The sequence below is a fragment of the Heterodontus francisci genome, chromosome 17 (genome assembly GCF_036365525.1).
Source record: "Heterodontus francisci isolate sHetFra1 chromosome 17, sHetFra1.hap1, whole genome shotgun sequence".
NCBI lineage: Eukaryota > Metazoa > Chordata > Chondrichthyes > Heterodontiformes > Heterodontidae > Heterodontus > Heterodontus francisci.
In genome coordinates, this window is record NC_090387.1 from 85,251,424 (window position 1) to 85,274,812 (window position 23,389).

Genomic DNA, 23,389 nt, shown 5'->3' on the forward strand with positions numbered 1-23,389 from the left:
CCTTAATAAATTAAAAACCCTGCTAAAGGATGTAGGTGTGATTGATGGAGTATACAAGGATAATAGAAGACATTAGTGAAAAGTGTGAAATTTGTAAAAAGTACTGAAAGACACCATCAAGCCCTATTGTCCGCCGCTTCCATTGACATGTGACTATAACTAGGTAGTTGCCATGGATTTAAAGATATGGGACAAAGACATTTTCATTCTACATTTTATAGACCTAGCAACTCAATTTAGTCTTTCTACAATAATAAATAGTAAGGATAAAAGGCAGATTATAGACAAAATTATGGGGAAATCGATAGGGTCTGGACTTGGGGCACCAGCTAAGTTTCTAACTGGCAAATTCCCCTCCATTATCAATAACTAGTTGAGAGACATGTGTGAAAACATGAACATTATGGTTATGAACACTGCAGCTGAAAATCCTTTCAGAAATGGGCTCTGTGAAAGGAATCATGCAGTGGTTGATGAAATGCTACACAGAATCTTAGCTGACCAGCAAAACTGCAAATTGACAACTGCCCCGGCTTAGGCAGTTCAACCATCTGAAGTGAATTCTTCGCATGGAGGGTATAGTCCCCATCAATTGGTCTACGGGCAGAATCCCAAATTTCCTTCTGTACTGCAAGACAATCCTTCTGCTCTAGAAGGTACTATAATTAGTTCCATTTTTTCTGCACAGTTGAATGCTTCATATGCAGGGAGACAAGCTTTCATCAAGGCTGCGGTCTCTGAGGAAATTCAAAGAACTCTGAGGCATCGTATAGGCCATCTGAGGCAGAATTTAGTTCAAGAGATTTTGTGTATTATAAAAGAGAGGGTCATAGGGAATGGAGGGGCGCTGGTAAAATAATCAGTCATGATGGTAAGACAGTAGTTATCAAGCATGGAAATCAAACTGTTAAGGTTCATTCCTCATGATTATTCGGGGTTGATTACAAAATCTTAATCCGAGCAGTTGATAGAGGAAAAAGAGGCGCCTTGTACCTCAAATATTCATGTGTTTTGTGATGAAGGTCCTGAGGAACAGAATATGGCAGATCAAGGATAGTAAGGATAGTAAGATCATGATACTCAGGAAAGAGCTATCGTATCCAAAGGCCAATTGCCCAGAGTAGGTACTCGGGTGACATATATTCCAGAAGGGTCTAATAGATGGAGGGATGCAACAATTGTGGGACGTGCTAGAAAATCTATACGCAAGTTTAAATACCGGTTAAATATTCAAGATGATAGTCAAGAAGAAAGGTCCATGCACTGGCAGAATGGGGTGAAAGAGTGGAGTGTAAGAAAGTGCAGAGCAAGTTCTAATAGTGGGTCTGGAAGTGACTCTTGCGCAGGAAGTGACTCGTGCGCAGGAAGCGATCACATACTGGTGAAAGAGCCTCTGATAATGTGTGAGGGAGATCTTCTAGCAGTAGTCCTGAAAGACATCAAAATGCTAACAGAGAACATAGTTTGAGCAGATTCCACAATGAAACGAAGGCTTGAGGGCAGTCTCGGAATAGAACTAGAAGCAGAAATCCTCATGACCGTGAAGCTTTAGTGGCTGCCAATAAACTTGAGGATAAACAAATAAGAGAAGCAAAACATAAGGAATTAGAGTGTTGGAGAGAATTTGGAGTCTATTTTGAGGTACCAGATAGGGGACAGCCGGCTTTGTCACATAGATGGACTTGTACTGAAAAGGTCCTTCCTGATGGAACTTACAAGGCTAAGGTGAAGCTAGTTGCTAGGGGTTTTAAAGAGTGATTGAGTGATACAATGTTAGAGTGGACTCTCCCACAGCTGGAAAAGTAATCTTGAAAATCTTTTTGGCTCTTTTGGCCACATATTCATGGGAATGTAGATCCATTGACCTGAAAGCCACATTTCTGCAAGGTGATACTTTTCAGAGAGAAGTGTATCTGAAAACCACCTAAAGAGGCAGCAGATGCAGAAGGAAAATTATGGAAATTGAACAAATGCATCTATGACCTTAATGATGCTTCCAGGGTGTGATATTTCTTGGCGAGATCTGTTTTGTTGAAAACTGGTTGCGTCCAACTAAAAGCAGATCCTGCAATGTTTTATTGGTATCATAAAGGGAAATTTGACATCTTCATGATGCACGTTGATTTCCTATGGGGTGGTACTGTGGATTTTGAGAAATACGGTATTAATAAGATTAAGGCAGAATTTAAGATTGGGAGTCAGGCTTTTGGGGCCTTTAAATATATTGGTTCAGATCTTAAGCAGACTAAGCCTGGAATAACATTAAACAAAAGTCCTATTTACAGAGTGTTACTCCCATCCCAGGTAATCGTGTTAGGTCATCAGAGACTGAGCAATTGTGAAGCTCGATTGGTCAATTAAGCTGGTTGTGCTCTCAAGACTTGGCCTGAAGCTAGTTTTGATGTGGAGTTAAGCATGACAAAACATTCTCAACTTTCGGATATTTCAAGGACAAATAAAACACTAAAAAAAAAAGCAAAATACTGCAGATGCTGGAACTTCGAATGAGAAGAGAAAGTGCCGGAAATACTCAGCAGGTCTGGCAACATCCGTGGAGAGAGAAACAGAATTAACGTTTCAGGTCTGCGACCCTTCATCAGAACTTACAATAGTTAGAAATATAACAGTCTTTGAACAAGTAAGGGGGGAGAAGCAGAACAAGAAGGAAGGACTGTGATAGGACAGAGGGGGGTGGGGTTAAATGACAGATGTCATGGAACAGACTGCAAATGGAGCGTTAAACAGTTGTAGCGAAAGACAAAGCATGTGTCCAAAGAGTGTGCTACTGGCAGAATAATGATGCTGAGAAGCTGAAAAAAAAAACCTGTGTTGCAAATGTGTGTTGGCAGAGAAACTTTGATGCCACATTTCTCCTAGAAAGCCTACTAGAATAATTCCTGACATCTCCAGATTGTACTGCTTCTGAAACAATCAAAGTGACCCATTTCCGTATACCCAGATGCCAGACGAAAAAAGGGACAACTGACTTCCTTCCATATCTTTCTTATTTGTCAAGAATTAGCAAATATTTGGTCAAAGTAGTATTTTTTGTCTCTCTTTTTTAATGGACCTCTGCAGAGTGAATTTCTGCATTTTTTCCCCCCAGTGTGTTGTTTGCTGGAGTTTTTTTTTTGAGGTGGTAACAGAGAGGGTTGATGAGGGCGATGCTGTTGATGTGGTGAGCAGAGAGAGAGAGGAACACAAAGAGAAGAGATTAAGCAAAACTAGTCTCAACCGGGGTTGTTTTGTCCATTCCTCCCTTTGTAACACAGGTGTAGCTTTGCCGATGTCTTGTTTTCTAATGATAAATTGCCTTAGATTTTGTCATATATGATAATGAGAGCATTGTACTGTGATTGAGTGGAGGCTTTTCAATTAGTCAATTTGCTATTTTATTTTGAAACACAATGTTTTTATTTTATATGGATTTTCAGAAGGCGTTTGATAAAGTGCCACACAACAGACATGCGAGCAAACTTGTAGCTCATGGAATAAAAGGGACAGTAGCAACAGGGATACGGAATTGGCTGAGTGACAGGAAACAGAGAGTAGTGGTTAATGGATGTTTTTCGGGCTGGAGGAAGGTTAGTTGTAGAATTCCCCAGGGATCAGTGCTGGGACCCTTGCTTTTCCTGATATATATTAATGACCTAGGCCTTGGTGTACAGGGTACAATTTCAAAGTTTGCAGATGATATGATACTTGGAAGCATTGTGAACTGTGCGGAGGGTAGTGCAGAACTTCAAAAGCACAGACAAGTTGGTGGAATGGGCAGACAGATGGCAGATGAAGTTCAATATTGCGAAATGTGAAGTGATTCATTTTGGTATGAAAACATGGACAGAAAAATAAAGGGTACAACTCTAAAGAGGGCGCAGGAGCAGAGGGACAAAGGTGTATATGTGCGTAAGTCATTGAGGGTGGCTGGACAGGTTGAAAGAGCGGTTAATAAAGCATACAGTATCCTGGGCTTTATTAATAGGGGCATAGAGTACAAAAGTAATGAAGTTATGTTGGACTCGTATAAGACACTAGCTCAGCCTCATCTGGAGTATTGCGTTCAGTTCTGGGCACTGCACTTCAGGAAAGACGTGATGGCATTGGAGTACAGAAAAGAATTACGAGAATGGTTCCAAGGATGAGGAACTTCAGTTATGAAGATAGATTGGAGAAGTTAGGACTGTTTTCCTTGGAGAAGAGGAGGCTGAGAGGTGATTTGATAGAGGTATTCAAAATCATGAGGGGTCGGGACAGAGTAGAAAGAGAGAAACTGTTCCAATTGTGAAAGGATCAAGAACAAGAGGGCACAGATTTAAAGTATTTGGCACGAGACACAAAAGTGACATGGGGAAAAACTTTTTCATGCAGCGAGTGGTTAAGGTCTGGAATGCACTGCCTGAGAATGTGGTGGAGGCAGGTTCAATCGAAGCATTCAAAAGGCAGTTACATTGTTATATGAAAAGGAAGAATGTGCAGGGTTACAGGGAGAAGGCAGGGGTATGGAGCTGAGGGAATTGCTCTTTCAGAGAGCCAGTGCGGACACGATGGGCTGAATGGCCTCCTTCTGCACTGTAACGATTCTGAGATTCTGTGAGTGTAGTAGGGGATTTTTGAAAAAGGGAACTTACATATTTTAGGGCGGCACAGTGGCGCAGCGGTTAGCACCGCAGCCTCACAGCTCCAGCGACCCGGGTTCAATTCTGGGTACTGCCTGTGTGGAGTTTGTAAGTTCTCCCTGTGTCTGCGTGGGTTTTCTCCAGGTGCTCCGGTTTCCTCCCACAAGCCAAAAGACTTGCAGGTTGGTAGGTAAATTGGCCATTATAAATTGCCCCTAGTATAGGTAGGTGGTAGGGAAATGTAGGGACAGGTAGGGATGTGGTAGGAATATGGGATTAGTGTAGGATTAGTATAAATGGGTGGTTGATGGTCGGCACAGACTCGATGGGCTGAAGGGCCTGTTTCAGTGCTGTATCTCTAAACTAAACTAAAATTTTAATTGGCATATTAATGCTTTGCTTCGTTACTGGTTAAGTCTCATTTTAAAATAAACTAATAATTTTGTTGTTTATTAAAGAAACCTGGGGCTGAATTTTACCCAGCACCCCCCACTCCCCCAATGTCAGGGGTCATGGCAGGATCGGGGGGGGGGGGGGAGGGGCGTAAAATGCCTCCAGGGTAGGCGTGCCATGGGTCTCAACGCCGGGAAGGTCTGATCCCATATTGCCAGCGGCAGCGAGGCCTCATGGCGCCCTCCCCCCACCATACAGCGACAGGATTGCCATTTAAATATGTTAATAAGTATAAATGAACAAATTCATGAATTAATTACCTGGTCCCGCTGGCCGTCCCGCTCCAATATTGCGGTCAGTGGCCGGCATCCCCGCGCCGTCAGATCTCTGACCAGTGATGCAAGTCAGAGAGAGCAGGTATGTTCCTCAGTGCGGGAGGGGGTGAACGGAGTCAAACTATTTTAATTGGTCTAGGGGGCGGTAGGAAAGGGCAAAGATTAAAGTTTGTGACCTTTGTGGGGGGGGGGGGGGGGGGAAATGGGGGTGAAGAGTATTTTGGGCAAGGATTGAATTGTTTGGTCATGGGGGTGGCGGGAGAGGGGCTTGAAACTTTTATTAATTTTCTTCAAGTAAAGTCTACGTCTCGATTCCTTTAAAAATTCAAATTATATGCAACAGTTTGAAGCCCTTTAAAAATGGCATCAGCGCCTGTGCAATAGCGCCGGACACTGTTGCCGGGGACAGAGTGCCTGCCCCATATAAATGAGCCACCGTAATTAATATCGCGTCAGCTTTGCAGAGTAAATCCCATGTGTGTGCGCCGCCATCTTTGAAGTTCACTGCTGGGATTGGCGGCGAGCTTGTAAAATGCAGCCCCTGGTTGGTGTATTTTATTCTGGGATAAAAAATAGAGTGCATGATTGGCTGTATTGGTAACAGGGCATACACTTAAATAGATGCTGTGACTTGTGGAGCAGTGGAACTGGAAAAGACAGCACACTAAAGACAGTGCACTCCTCCCACCTCGGTCGCAACATCTAACTGGGGGCTCGTCATCTGGAATACCCAAAGCTGACAAGTGCAATTGTAAGTGGAGTAATACTAATTGAAAAGAGAAGTAAAGAAAAAGCAGGTTTCTTGTACATTAAAGTACACTACCAGAATGTTTTTTTTCAGTTGTTACTACCTTTCTGGGGAAGGAGAATTTATCTGAGTAATCTGAGAAACTTAAAGGTTAGATTAAAGGAATTGGCAGAAAAGTTGATGTTAAGAGTTAAAACCAGGAACTAAGAAAGCAGACATAACTGAAGTTATAGCACAGCATTTGCAATTAGATGGCAGCGGCAAGCCAGATGGTAGCGCAGTTGAAGTAGCTATAATTCAGCTGCACATGAGACAGCTTGAACTTGACAAAGAAATAGAACCAGAAAAGCTTAAACTTGAACAGGAAAGAGAATTGACAATGAAAAGACTTGAACTTGACAGAAGAAAGGGCAAAAGAGAGAGCATTTCAAAGAGAAAGAGAAGGAAGGAATTTGAATTAAAAAAGATGGAACTAAGACAAAGGTGTGGTCTTGACTGCAGTGAAACTTTTGGTGGGGTAAGATCTGATTCCAGCCAAGACCCAGTGGAGAGCTGTTTAAATTTGTACACGCTCTCCTGATGTTTGAGGAAAGGGATATAGAGGCATTTTTCATTTCTTTTGAAAAGATAGCCAGACAGATGAAGTGGCCAAAGGAAGGCTGGACACTGCTTATGCAAAGCAATTTGATGGGCAAAGCTCATGAAGTTTATGACATGCTTTCTGAAGAGGCTTCTGCAGATTGAGATGGCAAAAATGGCTATTCTCGCTGTTTATGAGCGGTTTCCTGAAGCTTACAGGCAGAAATTTCAGAACCTCTGGAGACAGCCTAGGCAGACTTATATAGAATTTGAGAGGGTAAAGCAAATTAATTTTGATTACTGGATGCAGGCATTGAAGGTAGAGGTCACATATGAGAACCTTAGGGAAATAATTCTCCTGGAAGAATTTAAAAATTCACTCCCTCCGTTAGTAAGAACCCATGTAGAGAACCAGAAGGTTTCAACAGCCAGACAGGCAGCGGAAATTGATGATTACGAGCTTGTTTAGAAGCTCAAACCCTTTGTCCACCACCTCCACAAACCCGAGAAGAATAGAAGGTGGGGGTGAAGGGAGTGAAAGGAAGGCAATTAGCCGGGGACAAAAAGGGACAGCTGGGAATGCCCCAGGATCTCCTCCTCAGGCCAGAAAGGAAGGTGCTGAGGGTGGAAGTGAGGTCAGAAAGCCTAAATGTTACCATTGCCACAAGGTGGGACACCTTCGTGCAGAATGTTGGAAATTGCGGGGTAAACCCATGGAACTTATTGCAGTGCACAAAGCCAGTGCAGAGAAAGGGGCCCTGACTGAGACTATGACGGATCAGGCTGCAACTTTCATTGCAGCTGTAAGGCCAAAACCGCTGCAGGGGAGGTGAACAAGATGCCTGAGAGTTATAGGGAATTCTTGACAAAAGGATTAGTAACTCCTTTTCCCTCAAGTGAGGCAGGTAAACCTATAGTTGTACTTAGGGATACAGGAGCCACCCAAACGCTTTTGCCGGGGGAAGGCATAATGCTTCCACCAGACAGCGCATTGAATGCTGAGGTTTCAGTGAATGGCATTAGCAGGGAGTATACACCTGTACCTTTGTATCGGGTGCACCTTGAATGTGACCTAATGTCTGGAATGGTATCTGTAGGAGTTGTCCATAATTTGTCAGTAGACAAAGTCGACCTACTCCTGGGGAATAATTTGGCCGGAGCGAAGGTAGTAGCTTCTCCAGTGAACCAAGTGAAGTTAAAGAGACGGAACAGTTACAGGAAAAGGTTCCAGGAATTTTTCCTTCATGTGTAGTGACCTGAGCAATGGCTATACAAGTTCCACTGTCAGTGGTAAAAGTGGCACCACAGACTATCTGAATATCAGAAACTTTCTTTGGGGATTTGAATAATCCAAAGGAAATGTTCAGTAAGTCTTCTCTGATTAAGGCTCAGAAAGCCAATCCAGAGTTAAAGTGTCACAATCAGCTCTAACTGAAGCTGAAGGGAGTTCGAAAAGCTACTATATGAAAAATGGGATTCTCCAGAAGACCCAATCACATGTCAGGCGACATTTTTACTGGCCAGGTCTTTACAAAGACGTGGTGCAGTTTTGTAAAACGTGCCATACATGTCAGATTGTGGGAAAACCACAACCTGCCATAAAACCGGCACCTCTAATTCCCATACCAGTTTTTGGGGAACCACTTAGTAGAGTATTGGTAGACTGTGTAGCAGCATTACTGAAAATAAAAGTGGGACACCAATATATACTATCATGGATATGGTTACTCGGTTTCCAGAGGCCATTCCCTTGAGAACAATTTCTGCTAAGGTAGTGGTAGAGAAGTTAACCCAGTTTTTCACTAGATATGGATTACCAATTGAGATTCAGTCGGATCCAGGCTCCAATTTTATGTCCAAAATTTTCCTGAAAGTTATGAATAATTTGGGTGTATCATAGTTAAATGTCTTCAGCCTACCACCCACAGACACAAGGAGCTTTAGAATGGTACCCATCAGAATCTCAAAATGATGATCAGGGCATACTGTCATGAATATCCCCATGATTGGGATAAAGGGCTAGAATTTCTTTTGTTTGCTACTAGGGATTCACCAAATGAGTCTACCGGTTTTAGTCCTTTTGAATTAGTTTATAGACATGAGATAAGAGGTCCTCTAAAACTAATTAAAGAAAAGTTTTTAGAATAGAGGGACAAATCTTCTGTGTTAGATTATGTATCTCTGTTTCGGGAGCAGCTCACAAGAGCCTGCAAAGTGGCTTAGGAATACCTGAAAGCTTCCCAAACAACCATGAAGAAATAGACAGACAAGCATGCCAAGACCCGAACATTTCAACCAGGGGATGAGGTGTTAGTATTACTACTTTTACAGGGTGAACTGCTGAAAGCACAGTTCAATGGTTGAGGTGTTAGTATTACTACTTTTACAGGGTGAACTGCTGAAAGCACAGTTCAATGGTCCATATAAAGTGGTCGAAAGAATTGGTAAAGTAAATTATTTGATTGACACCCCAGATCGCCAGAAAAAGAAATGGCGGTGTTATATCAATATGTTGAAACAATATCTCTGGGAAGAGGATAAGCAAGAACAGGTATGTCAGGTAGTAGGGACAGTGAAGGATGAAAGGGACAGTGAGGATGAGGCAGAAGGAGGCCAAGCGACTATTCTCAAATTGAACCTATCAGGTTAGCTAATACTGAATTGTTAGGGAGATTGGACACTATGCTTTCATATTTAGATGTAGAACAACGAGGAGACCTAACAAGCTACTCACAGCATTTAAAGAAGTTTGTAAGGACAAACCAAAATGTACAACCTTAGCCATACAAGATATGCATGTAGGGGAATCCTTTCCTATGAAACAGCATCCTTATCACTTAAATCTAGGGAAACAGGCCCAGGTGAAAGCAGAAATCCAATAGATGCTGGAAAACCACTTAATTGAACCTAGTCAAAGCAGCTGGAGTTCCCCAGTGTTGTTAGTGCCTAAACGTGACAGTTCAACTAGATTCTGCACAGACTACAGAAAGGTTAATGCAGTAACAAAGGCAGACTCCTAACCAATTCCTCACTTGGAAGACTGTATTGACAAGAGTGGGCACTGCCACTTTTCTTACAAAAATAGATTTGTTAGTTAAAGGGATACTGGCAGATTCCTTTAACACCCTGAGCTAAAGAAATATTGGCTTTGTCACAATAGACTGTCTTTTCCAATGCCAAGCGATGCCATCTGGGCTAAAAACAATGCCCCAGCCACTTTTCAGAGACTAAATGAACCAAGTGGTAGCCAGCATTCCAAACTGTGTTTTACCTTGACGATGTGCTGGTATACAATGATACTTTGAAGGACCACTTGGAACCATTAGAAGCTCTGTTTAGAAAATTACAGTCGGCTGATTTGGTAATAAACTTTTGACAAAAATTCAAAAGCCAGAATGCCAGACTATTGCCAGACTATTCCCATGGGGTTTACTATTACAGTCCTATTACTTAAAGATTATCCACATTGCAAAAAAAGAATGTCCTGCCAAGGTTCAGTGGGGAAGAGCAAAAAAAATCCCCGGTGCCGTATAGCTCCACAGGAGCTGAAAAAAAAACGGTTTTAATTCAAATATGTGCTGGTGGAAAAACCTTGATGCTACATTTCTCCCAGAAAGCCTACTAGAATAATTCTCGACATCTCCAGAAACGATCCTAGTGACCCACCTCCGTATACCCGGACGCCAGACCAAAAAAAAGGACAACTTCCTTCCATATCTTCTTTCTTTTCTCGTCAAGAATTAGCAAGTATTTGGCCATAGTAGTTTTTTTGTCCTTTTTTGTAACAGACCTCTGCAGAGTGAAGTGTTTTTTTTCCCCCCAGAGTGTGTGAGTGTAATTGAGGAATTTTTAAAAAGGGAACTTTCATATTTTAATCTGTTGTGTTAATGCTTTGCTTTGTTACTGGTTAAGTCTTGTTTTGTAATAAACGGATAATTTTGTTGTTTATTAAAGAAACCTGGTTGGTGTATTTTATTCTGGGATTAATAAAAAAGGAGTATATGATTGGCGGTGTCGGTAACTGGGTAAACATTTAAATAGATGTTGTTGTGGCCTGTGGAGAAACAGAACTAGAAAAGATAGTGCACTCCTCCCACCTCGGTCGTAACACTATCGTGAAATCCTCCTTTGTTGCTCCATTTATTCAGTTCAGAGCTCTAGGAATGCTGCCATCCGCCTTTATAACTTTTGTCTAGCCCATCTACTAGAAAAAGCAGCTCCTTACCCTTCCACTCTTGATGACTTCACTGTTGTCTCCTAGAGCCAGCTCTGCACAGGCCTTGTTGAAGTCTGCCAGGCCACCAATTGGGAGGTACTCTTTGTCCATTTTCTTTGCTGTAATTTGAGCCTCGGCCTGTTAAGAATGTCAAAAATCAGAGTACATATCAGTTACAGAAATGTCCAGAGACACTGCATGTTCTTGGGTACCTTGCATTTTAAGTGTCAGCCTTGGCTCAGTTGGTAGCACTCTTGCCTCTGTGTCTCAGGTTGTGGGTTCAAGTCCCACTCCAGGGCTGGAGCACAAAAATCAGGGTGACACTGCAGTGCAGTACTGAGGGAGTGTTGCACTGTTGGTGGCGCCATCTTTCGGATATGCCGTTAAACTCAGACCCGGTCTGTCTTCTCAGGTGGACGTAAAAGATCTAATTTTGAAGAAGGGCAGGGGAGTTCTCGCTGGTGCCCTGGCCAATAGTTGCCCTCAATTAACATCACAAAAATTAGATTATCTGGTCATTACCACATTGCTGTTTGTGGGAGCTTGTTGTGTGCAAATTGGCTGCCGTGTTTCCTACATTACAACAGTGACAACACTTCAAAAGCACTTCATTGGCTGGAAAGTGCTCTAGGATGTGCAAATCGCTTTAGAAGTGGAAGTCTTTCTTGCTTTCATCGCTCTCTGAAAATCTCGAATAAGATTATTCATTGTGTGTCTTTCTTGGACAGGTCACCAGACATACAATATCCACTGGATGCTGTAAATGGACACACTCCCCACAAATTTTCCCAGATTTGTTTCGGTGATGCTACGGCTGTACCCATGTATTTCTCTGTCTCATGAATAGTGTCCCTCTAATATATTTCAGGCAAAAAGGAGTTTGTTATACAAGATTAACACTTGGACTTTTACAGGTTATTTACAAATCAATAAGCTGACAAGATGTCAAGCTTAGTTGGGAATTTGTTTCAAGCATGAGGTGTGTTAACTGCCCTGTGCCAACCTATAGACTCATCTTTAAACTTACAGATTTAAGTTTTTCACTTTGCCCGTGGCTGTCGACAACAATGCACACACTATGGCTCGAACTGAGTAACTACTTAACAAATCATTTGCATCAGGAATTGATCATTAAATCAGGGGCAAATCACAGCTTCTATAGAGGGGCATATAAAATGGGTTTAGACCGTGTCAGCGAGTTATTTGCGACAGAATGTTACATGCCCAGGAATGCCATTTGAACACCCACCATGCAAACCCCTGAAAGATGCTCACATTCTTTATGATGGATATACCAATCCCTTGGTTGAAAAGGAAACTGTCTTGGTTAGACAGTGTAAAGACTAAAATGTCATGACTTAAACTGACATTATGACATTTCTGCTTGTTTGTCTTGCATATTCTTCCCTTAATTCTGCCTTCCCCTTCTCGGCAGCAGATGCTGACTCTTGCTTGGGTACAGGAGATGGTGGTGTTCAGATGGCATTCCTGGGCATGTAACATTCTGTCACAAATAACTCTGACACAGTCTAAACCAATTTCATATGCCCCCTCTATAGAAGCTGTGACCTGCCCCTGATTTAATGATCAATTCCTGATGCCACATGATTTGTCAAGCAGTTACTCAGTTCGAGCCAGAAGGTGTGCATTGTTGTCGACACCCACGGGCAAAGTGAAAAACTAAAATCCTTAAATCTGTATGTTTAAAGATGAGCCCAAGCAGCCAATCTATGAGCCCAGACAACAAATGGCAATGGGAGTGATGTGATGGATATCTGCCTCCGAGGGTGGTGGATAGAGAAATTTCAGGGATATGGGGAAAGAGACAGTTAACAGGAAGGATTAGATTACTCCTTGAAAAAACTGCATAGACTCAATGGGATGAAAGGCCTCCTTCTGTACTGTACTATTCTATGATTCCTGGAGGTTTTAGATTTCTCCACTATCACTCATTTCTTTTTTTTAAAAAAAAGGGTACCACATCTAACTCACCTTTCTGACAGAGTTCAACACGTACGGCTTCCCGTTGTCATCACGGTATGCACCAACGCCCAAGTTCATTTTCTTGGGGTTGCTGTCACGCTTGAAAGCTTCAGTAACTCCAAGGATGGGATCGGGGGGACCCATTTCCACATGTGACCACAAGGAGCTGGAAGATCATTAGAAAACACATGCAGCAACTATTTTCTCCAAAGAGAAGCTATTAATCTGAATTCATTTTAATATTGCATAAATTTATGAGTAAATAATCAGTGTCATAATACATTATATGCAGTTATAGCAGACAGCATTTAAAATGGCTATGAAAACCTGTCACACTATAATTACACCTTCCTGCCAAGAGAACCACTGCAGAGAACCCACTGCCAGGAGAAGTGTGTAATTACATAAAACGAACACACTTGCATTTATATCTTTCCTTTGACAACCACAGGATATCTTGTGTTTCACAGCCAATGCAGGACTTCTTACAATACTTGTTTATGGGATATGGGTAGCGCTGGCAAGGCCACCATTTATCGTCATCTCCAGTTGCCTTTGAGAAGGTGGTGAACTGGAATGTCATGATGTCAGTTCTTGGACCGCTGCAGTCTATGTGGTGTGGGTACAAAGTTAACTAGCTAGGTAGTTCCAAGATTTTGACCCAGTGATAGCGAAGGAACAGCTATATATATTTTCAAGTGTTGATGTTGGTGGTGGTGGTGTTCCCATGTGTCTGCTGCCTTTCTCCTAGGTGCTACAGGTCACAGGTTTGGAAGGTGCTGTCAAAGCAGCCTTGGTGAGTTGCTGCAGTGCATTTTGTAGCTGGTACACGCTATTGGTACTGTGCGCCGGTGGTGAGTGAATGTTTAAGATGATGGCTACGGTGCTGATCAAGTGGACTGCTTCGTCTTGAAAGGTGCCGAGCTTCAAGAATGTTGTCGGGAGCTGCATTCACCCAGGCAAGTGGAAAGTATTCCATTGGACTACTGACTTGTGCCTTGCAGATGGTGGACAGGGTCTGGGGAGCCAGAAGGCGAGCTACTTGCCACAGAATTCCCAGCCTCTGACCTACTCTTGTATCCACAGTATTTATATGATTGATCCAGTTAAGTTTCTGGTCAATGATGACCCTCAGGATGTTGATGGTGGGTAGTTGACGATGGTAATGCCATAGAATATCAAGGGCAGATGGTTAGATTTTCTCTTGTTGGAGATGATCATTGCCTGGCACTCGTGTGGTGTGTATGTTACTTGCCACTTATCAGCCCCAGCCTGTACGTTGTCAAGGTTTTGCTGCGTGCAGGCCCCGACTGTTTCAGTATCTGAGGAGTTGCAAATGGAACCAAACACTGCAATCATCACCAAACATCCCCACTTTTGACCTGATGACAGAAGGTCATTGATGAAGTAGCTGAAGATGATTGGGCCTAGGACACTGTCCTGAGGAACTCCTGCAATGATGTCTTGGGGTTGAAATGATTGGCCTCCAACAACCACAATCATCTTCCTTTGTGCTAGGTATTGACTTCAATCGCATTTGGGCTCTTGTCAAATGCTGCCTTGATGTTAAGAACAGTCACTTTCACCTTACCTCTGGCATTCAGCTCTTTTGTTTATGGTTGGACCAAGGCTGTAGCCAAGTGGTCCTGATGGAACCCAAACTGTGCATCAGTGAGTAGGCTATTGGTGAGTTGTGGCTTGATAGCATTGTTAACAACATCTTTCATCACTTTGCTCATGATTGAGTAGTCTCATGGGGCAGTAACTGGCTAGATTGAATTTGTCCTGCTTTTTGTGGACAGGACATACCTGGGCAATTTTTCATTTTGTCAGGTAGACGCCTGCGGAACAGCTTGGCTAGAGGCACGGCTAGTTCCGGAGCTCAAGTCTTCAGCACTACAGCTGGAATGCTTTCGTGGTCCATAGCCTTTGTGCTATCCAGTGCGCTCAGCTGTTTCTTGATATCATGTGGAGTGAACTGTATGTTGAAGACTGGCGTTTGTGATGGTGGGACTTGGGAAGAGACAGATGGATTATTCACTTGGCACTTCTGGCAGAAAAGGGTTGCAAACACTTCAGTCTTTTTTGCACTGCCATCCTTGATGATGGGAATGTTCATGGAGCCACCTCGTTATTTGTTTAACTGTCCACAACTGGACAATCATGAATGGATGTGGCAGGAAAGCAAAGATTTGATCTTATCTGTTGGTTGTGGGGATTGCTTAGCTCAGTCTATAAAATGCTGCCTCTGCTGTTTAGCATGCATGTAGCCCTGTGTTGGCACCTCATTTATAGTTACGCCTGGTGCTGCTGTTGGCATGCTCGCCTATACTCCTCACTGAAGCAGGGTTGTTTCCCTGACTTGATGGTAATGCTAAGCGAGGGATATCATATGATGGCTATACCACAGAGGAGACAATTCGTGTCCGTGCGGGCTCTCTGCAAGAACAACTCACTTAGTTCCACTCCCCTGCCTTTTCCCCATAGCCCTGCAATTTTTTTCTCTTCAGATAATTATCCAGTTCTCTTGAAGGCCTTGATTGAATCTTCCTCCACCACACTCTCAGGCAGTGCAGTCCAGATCCTAACCATTCGTTGCATAAAAAATATTTTCCTCATGTCGCTGTTGCTTCTTTTGCTAATCAAATTAAATCTGTGTCCTCTGGTTCTGGATCCTTCGGCCAATGGGAACAGTTCCTCCCCATCTACTCTGTCCAGAACCCTCATGATTTTGAACACCTCTATCAAATCTCTTCTTAATCTTCTCTTCTCCAAGGAGAACAGACCCAGCTTCTCCAACCTATCCAAGTAACTAAAGTTCCAAATCCCTGGAACCATTGCTCTGATCTTTTTCGGCACCGTCTCTAATGCCTTGACATCCTTCCGAAAGTGTGGTGCCCAGAACTGGGCACACTGAGCCATGAGGTGAAAGATTGTGGTGGAATACAATTCTACTGCTGCTAATGGCCCACAGCACCTCATGGATGCTCAGTTTTGACTGTTGGATCTGTTCTGAATCTGGTCCATTTAGCATGGTGGTGGTGTCATACAACACGATGGAGAGTGCCCTCAGTGCGGAGACAGGACTTCGTCTCCACAAGGACTATGCGGTAGTCAGTCCTACCAATATTGTCATGGACAGATGCATCTGCCACAGGTAGACTGGACAGGAAGAGGTCAAGTAGATTTTCCCTATAGCTATAAGGTTTTTATCAACACTTTAACCTTACAGGCGAGGTAGTTTTTTCCCTCTTGTTGGTTCTCTCATCACCTGCTCAGGCCCAGTCTGGCAGCTATGTCTTTCAGGACTTGGCCAGCTCGGTCAGTAATGGTGCAACCGATCCACTCTTGGTGATGGACATTGAAGTCCCCCACCCAGAGTACATTCTGTATCCTTGTTAACCTCAGTGCTTCTTCCAAGTGGTGTTCAACATGGAGAAACACTGATTCATTAGCTGAAAGAGGACAGGACGTGGCAATCAGCAGGAGGTTTCCTTGGTCATATTTGATCTGATGCCACGAGACTGAATGATATCCGGAGTCCATGTTGAGGACTCGGTGGGCCACTCCCCTCCCATCTATACACCATTGTGCCACCACCTCTGGTGGGTCTGTCCTGCAGGTGAGATAGGACATACCCAGAGATGGTGTAGTAGTAGTCTGGGAAGCTGCCCGAAAGGTAGGATTGAGTGTGTGAATGGGTCAGGCTGTTGTTTAATCTGTAGAACAGCTCTCCTAATTATGGCCCAAGTCCAAAGATGTCAATGAGGAGGACTTTGCAGGATTGACTGAGCTGGGTGTGCTTTTATCATGTTTGGTGCCTCTGTCAATGCCAGGTGGACCGTCCAGTTTTATTATGTTTTGGCATAGCAGTTTGATACATTTGAGTGGCTTGCTAGGCCATTTCAGAGGGCAGTTAAGGGTCAATCTCACTGCTGTGGATCTGGATTCACATATACTCCAAACCAGGTAAGGATGGCAAATTTCCTTCCCTATAGGACATCAGCGAACCAGATGGGTTTTCACAGCAATATGATAGCTTCATGGTCACCATCACTAATGCTAGCTTTTTAATTCCAGATTTATTTACATTAATTTAAACCCCACAGATTTGAACTCATATCACATTTTAGGAAGGATATGAAGTCTTAGATTTGGTGCAGAAAAGATTTACAAGAATGGTTCCAGGGATGAGGGACTTCAGTTATGTGGTTAGAATGGAGAAGTTGGGGTTGTTCTCCTTAGAGAAGAGGCTGAGATGAGATTTGGTAGTGGTGTTCGAAATCATGAAGTCTAGACAGAGTAGATGGGGAGAAACTGTTCCCGTTGGTGGATGTTCCCGTTGGCAGAAAGGTCGAGAACCAGAAGAGACCAATTTAAGATGATTGGAAGAGAACTAACTGCGACATGAGGAAAAACTTTTTTTACACAGCGAGTGGATTGGATCTGGAATGCATTGCCCGAGAGAGACAGAGAGAGAGGGTGAGAGTGAGAGTGTGTGTCTGCCAAAAGGGAAAAAGGGAACTGGATAAGCACCTGAAAAGAAAACATTTGCAGGGTCATGGGGAAAGGGAGTGGGCTAGCTAAATTGCTCTCGCAGACAGCCGGCATAGACACGACAGGCCAAATGGCCTCCTTCTGTGCTGTAACCATTCTATGCTTCTACATCCTGATCTTTAGTCCAGGCCTCTAGATTATTAGTCCAGTAACATGACCACTATGCTATCATACCACAAGTGATATAGGGCGGCACAGTGGTTAGCACCGCAGCTTCACAGCTCCAGCGACCCGGGTTCGATTCTGGGTACTGCCTGTGCGGAGTTTGCAAGTTCTCCCTGTGACCGTGTGGGTTTTCGCCGGGTGCTCCGGTTTCCTCCCACAGCCAAAGACTTGCAGGTTGATAGGTAAATTGGCCATTATAAATTGCCCCTAGTATAGGTAGGTGGTGTGGGGATGTGGGATTAATGTAGGATTAGTATAAATGGGTGGTTGACGGTCGGCACAGACTCGGTGGGCCGAAGGGCCTGTTTCAGTGCTGTAACTATCAATCAATCAATAAATAGATACAGTCTCTGTTGTCTTGTTGGAAAATGCAGAAGATAATTTCTACAAAGGGTCCAACAAATAGCAGTTTAATAAGTGACCAGTTAATATGTTTTTAGAGCTCATGGTTCAGGGATATATGTTGGCCAGACCAGTAAACTGGCATCTTTTATGTCCGCCTGAGCAGGTGGACACTTCAGTTTACTGTCTCATCTAAAAGATCATACCTTTAACAACAATGTAGCACTCCCTCGGTATTAGACTGATGTATTACCCCACATTATGTACTCAAGTCCTAAAGTAGGGCTTGAACCAGAGTCAAAGGGGATACTTAGTAGATACTAAGCACAGAACTTGACATAGGGAAGAGATCACTTACTTGTAGTTAATGATATTCCACTGAGCACAATTAAAACATTCAGTCTGAGCCCAAGAGAACTGTGACCCACAAACACTACTTGAAGTCAGGGCAAGACTGACTACAGGAACAGAAATTGAATCATCTCTGTGTCTGCACCACTGACTTCTAAAGAGCATTAATCTGATATAATTAAGCCATGGTCTGACCCAATTACGTCCTGCAGAAACACACAATGTTTGCACGAGTGAGAAGGCAGTTTTACGAGATCATCACCAGTAATCTGTTTCCAAAGTCCAATACTACAGCACAAAGCTAGGAGAACAAAAAAGGGCCATTCTCCAGCTTGTTTGTATTAGGCACAGCTTTAGTTAAAACTTGAGTAAAGCTCCGAATGCCAGTGGCCAATAATGTGCCTTTACGTGGGTCTCAACTGAGTATCTGTTACTGCACCAGAGAGATTTTGCCCGCCAGTCTTTTGACAATGCGGGTGTCAGTTTACTGCAAACTAAATACTAAATAATACTTCCAATTTTCACACATCCCATTATTTGACCCATCCCCGAGTGAATTTCCCTCTATCGCTGGTGATTAGCTGACAATGATATCTGCTACAAGCCCACAAACTCCCACAACTACATGGAGAATGCTTTCTCCACTCCACATTCTACAAGACTTTATTCCTTTCTCCCACTTTTTCTGTTGGATCTGATATGATGACTCTAGCTTGTACACCAGAGTTTCTAAAATATCCTTCTTCCCCCTCAGAGGATTTCCCTCCTGCAGGGTCCTTGACTAGGGTGATCTCATTTCTCTTGCTTGTGCCCTCACTCTACCTCCGCCCCCCCCCCCCCCCTTTACAAAACCATTGCAGAGACCAGCTGGTCCTCACCATTACACCACAAGCCACCAGATCACTTTCCACCATTTACAACATAATCCCACTAATCACATCATCTTGCTCCCCTACACTTTTGGAGGGACAATTCCTCTGCAACACCCTGTTTCACTTTTCCACTGGCCCTACTTTTAGCTACCTTTCCTGTGACATATTACTGTACAACACAGCAGCTGCAACACTTGTGCAGTCATGTTCTCCCTTACCACTGTCCAGGTCCCTAAACACGTTCCCTGTAATCCAGTATACAATATTGACTGCTCAGTGCTCTCTCTCCCACACTAGCGAGACCAAATGTAGATTAATTAGCTGACTGCTCTGCCAAACATTTCGGTCTGCAATTGTGAGCCTGAGCTACATGTGATCTCCTTCATCCATTTTGACCGTTTGGTATTATACACTGTTCCAATGAAGCTCAGCTCAAGCTTCAAGAAAAATATCTTGTCTTTTGCCTGGGCATCCTGCAACCCTCTAGTTTGAACACTGACTTCAGTAACTTCAGCTATATCCTCCTTTTCAAATCTGTTTTAATTCCACAACTGACCGCCACATTTTCCACCGCTCCCAATTCCTTGCCTTTCCACAGATCTCCCACTTCATGGCTATTTTTGAACCCTTTATTGTCTTCATATTTACTTGGATAAATATATTATATATATATTACTTTTCTGGTTATATTAGTACAACGGTCCACCTCTTTTTCCATTTTTGAAGAAGGGTTCACACTCATAACATTAATTCCTCTGTTCTCTCCACAGATGCTGTCTGACCTGATTCTGTTAATAAATTAAGAGGAGTTCTGGTGTACGGGCCTGCTGCCAAGATATGTACTGAGATTACCCCTCAGTTCCACTGTAGGACCCGGACACCCAGAGGACAGGATTCAGCTTCAGGACCCAGAGCTGAAAGGGCAGATTGCTAGCCCAATGCACTGTGTGGTCTCCCTGCTAGTCAACTCAACTTGTGACTTATTTTGCATTATTAATACAGCTCTGTGCTGTACTTTAAATAACTGGCTCTCTGGTGACACGGGAAATACTGTAACTGGATACAGCACAACCAGTTGGAGATTAACCCTGATACTGGCCACCGTACAAAACACTGAAGGATAATGCCTGATTTTGAAGATCACTCGACTCAGAATTGAAATCTAAGTTAGATAACTGGGATCCTTTTGTGGAAAAAGATTAGGCAATTTATTCTCTCTCCATTTAAAAAACTATATTGAACCACTTCCGAATTTAATTGGCATACACTATCAGTTTCTTATAAATTAAATACTTTTAACTATGTAAAAACTTTTAAAACATGTCTACTAGTGCCTGTGTGACTAAGAAAATGAGAGCAATTTGTAGACCCCCTTTGAATGGCCATGAATGGACACAAGTGCCAGAAACCTGCCAGGCTCATTTTGATCTGTGGGCAGTGCCAGTTGTGAGCAGAGCCACCTTCCGGTGAATTGATTTTTAAACCAGTGATAAAGATCATGGAAACCTGATTTACGCTTGACGCAATTTAAATTTAACATTCCCCGACCTTTTACACTGGTTTACTCAGAATGTACTGCTAACAATTGATGACAGCTCCTAATATAAGAGTTAGCTCCAGGGCTGTGTGCCAAGAGCTGACCATGGGGAACAGCCTCTGATGCAGTGACATTCTCAGGAAAAGGGCATCAGTCACATTGAAAAACTAGCAGAGGTGGCACTTGGCCCTGAGGAACTGGGCATTAACCCTTTCAAAGACTGCAAGCTATAAAATCTAAAGCAGAGTATAAATGATTGGATCGCTCAACAATTAATAACACCAGTCAACCTGAGCAAAATACATCAATAGACGGAGACCACTGAAAAAGAGACACACGAATAGACAGTGCGCTCTGCTGGGTATTGTGCACTGGCATCCAACAAAAATTAGTTATTTCTGTTTTATAAAATAATTTGCAAAAATGTCACAACAGCAGAAAAAGGCATTACTCTGTCCTGAGTGCACCTTTTCTCAACTCACGCCTATGCATTAAAACGGCAAGACTGTTTCAGTTTCAGAGTGAGGGGGCGAGTTGAGAGGATAACACTCAATAACAAGCTTTCAACTAAGGCAACCAATTCAGATGCAGCCCCAAGCTGACAAAATGAAACTCTTTTCCGCAGGCTGTAAAGATCCTCCAGGAAATAACTTTGGACGATTTCAATGCAGCACCAGACAGACTTACTGATGCTGGGGCTAAAGCGACTGGCTGCAAGTAGAAAAAGCTTGACTCTGTATCGAACCCGTGCTGTGCCTGCCCTGGGAGTATTCGATGGGACAGTGTAGAGGGAGCTTTACTCTGTATCAAACCCTTTTTTTTGTGATAATTGAGGGATAAATGTTGGCCAACACTCCTGGGGAGATCTCCCTGAAGGGTTCATCTGAAAGATGGGACCTCGACAATGCAGAACCCCCTCAGTACTGCATGCGAAAATCAGTCCAGATTTTATGCTGAAGTCTCTGGAGGTGGATTTGAATCCACAACCTACTGACTTAGAGATGAAAATGCAACCAATGAGCCACAACTAACACCTCATTATTAGTCTAGATTATTTCAGTTCTCATACCTTTGGTTATTCCCATGGACAAGTTCCAACTCCCCATCCCTTCCAGAGTGCCTCTCCTAGCCTTGGTATCCAGGGAAGGTATTGGCAACACACCTGTGTATCTGCTCTTGGAGTGTTTGATGGGACAGCGTAGAGGGAACTTTACTCTGTACCTAATCAGTGCTGTCCTGCTCTTGGAGTGTTTGATGGGACAGTGAGAAGGTGTTTTACACTGTATCTAGGCCGCTGCTCTGCTCGGAATAGTGCAATGGGGTCTTTCATGTCCACCTGAGAAAGCAGGTTTAAAGTCTCATTCAAGAGACAACACCTCCAAAAGTGCAGCACTCCCTCAGTACTGCACTGGAGGGTCAGCCTTGATTTTTGTGCTCAAGTCTGAGTTGAAGTTGAACCCACGACCTTCGAAGTCAGAGGCAGGAGTGCTACCACTGAGCCACGACTGACACCTGACACAGAAAGCTGAAGGATGATCTAATCAAGATATTTAAAATAAAGGGATGCGAATCGGGTAGGTACAGTGGACCTATTTCTTCTGGTGGTGGAATCCAGAACAAAGGAGTGTAATCTTACAGTTAGTGCTAGAGGATTCAGGAGCGAAATCAGGGCACACTTTTTCATACAAAGGTGTTGAAATCTGGAACTTATTACCTGAAAAAACTATGGATGCTGGGACAATTGAAATTTTCAAGACTGCAATTGATCAATTTTTGTGGGGTAACAGTATCAAGGAATATAGAACAAAAGTGAATAAATGGAATGGATGCACGATCAGCCATGATCTGAATGGTGGGAACAGGCTCGAAGGGCTGAATGCTCAAAATCTGGTTCCTTTGTTCCTGTCTCCATCCATTTTGCCACAGAAGGATCTTTGCAAGATTTAAACTGAAGTATTACTTTTTAATTTAATTTAGCTCAGAGGGGTTTAAAATCCACACTGCTGTCAGGTGTTGGATGGGGAGAGTGTATGTTAAATCCGACTTATCAGCTTGTGGAATGCTGCTACTCATATCAATTCAAACTCAAGCAACTATCAATTGACATGTCCCAGATTTCTGAGCCCCATTATTTACAGGGACAGCGTCTGTTTACAGGGAACACAAAAATGCTGGGAACACAGAGATCCTGCTGAATTTATCATTTTTTTTTTTAAAAAAAAGCTCTATTTCCTGCCTGGCAACTGGTCAGATTGACAAACTGGGTGGTAAGTCAGCCATCTGGATGGCTGCAGTGGGGAGGGGGAAGCTGGTGATCTTGGCTTGGGGGAAGGTGGTGGGACAGGGACTTGGGAAAGCCAAAGGCTTCCTTGAAGGACCTGGGGGGAGCATTTCTGCTCCTCCTGGTCCCCAAGGTGCTAAAAGAGCACTTACTTTGGGGAGCCAGCAACTACCAGCTTGAATCAGCTGCCACACTTTAAATTTAAGTCACAGTGCTGATATTGTCAGTATTTACAGCACAGAAACAGGCCATTCATCCCAAAGGATCCATGGCAGTGTTTATGCTCCATACAAGCCTCATCCCACCCTTCAATTTAGCCCAACCAACATATCCTTCTATTCCTTTCTGCCTCATGTGTTTATCTAGCTTCCCCTTAACTGCATCTGTAGCGAGTTCCACATTCTAACCACACTC

The 23,389-nt window shown here is 43.3% G+C and overlaps 1 protein-coding gene across 1 annotated transcript in view; it reads right to left on the reverse strand.

Moving 5' to 3' along the window:
- The window catches only part of LOC137379108 (aspartate aminotransferase, mitochondrial-like), a 50,743-nt gene that overhangs the window by 24,328 nt on the left and 3,026 nt on the right, over positions 1-23,389 (reverse strand). Inside the window, exons 2-3 of the mRNA XM_068049811.1 lie at positions 12,880-13,036; positions 10,897-11,025 (exon numbers count right to left, since the gene is read on the reverse strand). Of these exons, the coding sequence (XP_067905912.1) occupies positions 10,897-11,025; positions 12,880-13,036 (286 nt within the window). The remainder of the gene's footprint in view (positions 1-10,896; positions 11,026-12,879; positions 13,037-23,389) is intronic.